Source organism: Colobus angolensis, unplaced genomic scaffold (assembly GCF_000951035.1).
Source record: "Colobus angolensis palliatus isolate OR3802 unplaced genomic scaffold, Cang.pa_1.0 Scaffold245, whole genome shotgun sequence".
NCBI lineage: Eukaryota > Metazoa > Chordata > Mammalia > Primates > Cercopithecidae > Colobus > Colobus angolensis.
In genome coordinates this window covers 2079203-2082804 of record NW_012115655.1, presented here as the reverse complement: position 1 = coordinate 2082804, position 3602 = coordinate 2079203, and the positions used below count along the sequence as shown (strand labels likewise).

General features: G+C 50.2%; 1 protein-coding gene across 1 annotated transcript in view; it reads left to right on the top strand.

Moving 5' to 3' along the window:
• LOC105514479 (cytochrome P450 2D27-like) overlaps positions 1-3254 on the top strand; it is an 11958-nt gene extending 8704 nt beyond the window's left edge. Inside the window, 4 exon segments of the mRNA XM_011945859.1 lie at positions 2528-2601; positions 2799-2940; positions 3038-3112; positions 3115-3254. Of these exon segments, the coding sequence (XP_011801249.1) occupies positions 2528-2601; positions 2799-2940; positions 3038-3112; positions 3115-3254 (431 nt within the window).
• The last annotated feature ends 348 nt before the right edge of the window (positions 3255-3602 follow it).

Genomic DNA, 3602 nt, shown 5'->3' with positions numbered 1-3602 from the left:
AAAAAAAAAAAAAAAAACGGGGTTTCGCCAGGTTGGCCAGGCTTGTCTTGAACTCCTGACCTCAAGTGATCCGCCTGCCTCCGCCTCCCAAAGTGCTGGGAATACAGATGTGAGCCACTGTGCCTGGCCCCATTATTAACTTATTATTAATTTGCCCAGACTTGAGGTTCCCTCCTCCACACATTTTTTTCTTCACAGCAGCCCTATCCTTCGGATGCTTTGTTGCTGTTTCTTTTCCATAGATAAACTTCACCGTAGAGAGCTCCAGAAACTGCCCGAACACAGCTGGTAAGTGACTTAGCTGACTTTCAAACGCATGTTCCTCTGACTCTAAAGTGTTTTCTTTTTCTACCATACGCCCTACTGTATTTCTACAAAAATGCCACTCTAGGAAAGCGAAACCATGTGCTAAATGGAGATGTTTTGCATTGTCATTCTGTCCTTGGCAGAAATTGGCCAGCACGTTTACAGGTTTGTCAAGAGTCTCTGGGAACGTGGACAGGACCAGGGCATCAAGTCATCTTGCTGCTGGCCTGGCAAGAGGACCAGGCCCGGGTTGTCTAGAAGCTGTGCCAACTTAAGTCAAGTTTAAAAAAGAGGGGGCCAGGGTTCCGCTCTGTGTTATGCCATTTGGGATTAGAAATTTCCTTATTAAGAGCTCATTCCTGCCAATTTGATTCTAGGAGTTGTTCTGTGATATATGCTCCAGGGGCCCATTAATGAGCTGAAATCAATATTGAGCTTTTACAGCTTGGGCGAGAGATGTCTGCTGAAAGTGGAATCAAAACCTGACAGGAGATCATTAAATGTTACAGATATTCTTAAGCTGTTCCTAACCATTTCATCAGTTGAGTGATCGTGACAACAGCAATAGTCCCTGATACGATGGTTGCACTTTCAGCCTGTCTCTCTTCTCAGACATTCTGTTTGATTGTGAATTCCAAACTGCCATTTACTGGGCAGAAGCTGGCACAGAGACCCCAGGAGGTACCCAGCAGGCAGATGGTTTTACAGTCTGGGGAAGTGGAGGGTGGTTGGTGGTGGGGGGGGACTGTCCTTTTTGCATACTGGATAGGCTGTGCTCTGAACCTGTTCCATGAGCTAAGATCAGTCAGTCACTTTGCGAGGAGGCCAGAACATCACCCAGAAAAGGACACAAATAATTCTGGAGGGAAAAGAGCATCTTGCTAGGAGCCTCCTCTTCTGAAGGTGATTAGTAAAAACTGCTGCAATGCAGAGGGTTACTTAATCCCAGGCAGAGAAAATGGGGGAATTCCCATGACTAGAATTGGGAAATCTATAGCTCACTCAGGCAGCAGCAAGAACACAGGCCTCTCTAGCACCTCTGCTTAAAGCCACAGAATGAGCAAGTCTGGGTGCCCGATTGGTACACGTGGCTAGGACGAGGCACCTTGCCTAAGCCTACCGTACTGCAACAACAGCAAAAAAGAACAATTCTCCCTGAAAACAATTTCTGCATTCTGGTTTTTTTGGGGGGGGTTGTTGTTGTTGTTTTCGAGACGGGAGTCTTGCTCTGTCTCCTAGGCTGGAGTGCAGTGGCGCCATCTCGGCTCACTACAATCTCTGCCTCCTGGGTTCAAGCCTTCTGGGCTCAAGTGATTCTCCTGCCTCAGCCTCTTGAGTAGCTGGGATTACAGGCACGTACCACCACGCCTGGCTAATTTTTGTAATTTTAGTAGAGATGGGGTTTCGCCATATTGGCCAGGCTAGTCTCGAACTCCTGATCTTGAGTGTTCCACCCTCCTCAGCCTCCCAAAGTGCTGGGATTACAGGCGTGAGCCACCGCGACTGGCCAACATCTGCTCAATTTCTGCATTCTTTATTGGCTTCTGTTTGGAACGCAGGCTTCAAATTCACTGAGCTTTTTTTTTTTTTTTTAATTTCAAGCCTTTTTTTGGTCAAAATCAAGAATTCTGTAGTCAGCCCTCTGGTCTCTACAGGGATAGCTGGTTTAATTTTGTGGTATTTGGTAAATGAGCCCTGGGGTATGAGGCCTTCCCCAGAATCCCAGAGCTGAGTGTCCTGGGGCGGGGGACCATAACCGACCCCATCCTGGCTCCACTTTGACTTCCTTATGTTGTTTCCAGTCAGCCCAGGGCCCACATGGTAAAGAGCAGATGTTACCCTGCTCCCATCTGCTTGGTCTGATTCTCTTTCTAATCACTCACTTCTCCTTTGAGTAGAGTGAGGGCTGGGATAAGGGTGAGAGGGAAGATTTGGTTTGGGTTTGGGGGAACGTGAGGGTTAGGGTTAGATTGAGGGTTAGAGTTGGGCTTACGGTTCATGTTTTCCTCTTCCCAATCCTAAGGAGTGAAGCTTTCTGTCTCCTCTCTGTCTTTCCATCGCTCAGTTCCTTTTTCTCTGCCTGTTTGCCATTCCGTTTCTCCTCGTTCTGTCTCTTCCTCTAACACCCACGCGCACACATACCCTCTGCCCCGGTGTGTGTTGTCCTGGGCTATCCATGGCCCCTTCCAGACATGCCACCAGCTGCTGGCCTTCTCTGTAGGAAGCAACTGCTTCATGTCCCCAGACGTGGCTGGGAGTCTTCAGGACAAAGCTGCGCAGTCCTTAGCCAGGAGGGTGTCCTGCTTGGCTCCTGCACTGATGTGAGCCTGGAGGAAGGGCAGCCTGAGGGCCGGCTGCTGAGTCTCCTCGAGGCCCCTGGACTACTCCCACCAGCACAGTGCGTATTCTCCAAGCTCACTGTGGTTCAGTGTCAGGGCTGGGTACTGGGCACCATCTGAGGCTCCCTGATCCACACCAGCATCTCTCTGTAGGGCACCATCATCTTACCCAACCTGGCCTCTGTGCTCTACGACCCTGAGTGCTGGGAGACCCCTCCACAGTTCAACCCTGGCCACTTCTTGGACAAAGATGGAAACTTTGTGGCCAATGAGGCCTTCCTGCCATTGTCTGCAGGTACTAGGCACAGAGCTGGATCCTGGGTAGTGGGTGGGGCTACAGTGGGACAGACACAGAGACAGCTGCCACCTCTGACTTTTCTCTCTGTTTCCAGGGCATTGCGTGTGCCCAGGGGACCGGCTGGCTCGAATGGAGCTCTTCCTGATGTTTGCCACCCTCCTTAGGACCTTCCGTTCCAACTGCCAGAAGAGAGCCCGGGGCTCAAGCTGGAGTACATCTTTGGGGGCACTTTGCAACCCCAGCCCCAGGAGATCTGCGCAGTGCCCCGCCTGAACAGCCCCAGCCCTGGTCTTAGGGAGGATGGCCTGTAGCCACGGGGGTTCTGGCGGCCTGTGCCCCATGAAGTCCTTCCTCAATCTCTTGGTTTCTGCAAAGTTAGAGAAGAGGAGGACCAGGGGTTCATGCAGCTCAGCTGCTCACGGTTACCCCTAACACAAGCTCTGTGGGGTGACACTGGAGAGTAGACTTAGCAAGGATTCTACAGAGGTAGTGCAGTTTGGGTAGTTCAATCCTTACATTAGCTTAGTTATGCTTTGGCAGGGAAAGATTTTATAAGATTGGTTAAGTTTGGCATTAAATCAGTCCACAAAGTTAATTTTGGGAAATCAAGCCCCACAAAGCAGCAGCTAACTAGGTTCAGAGGAAAAGGCAAACTTTCG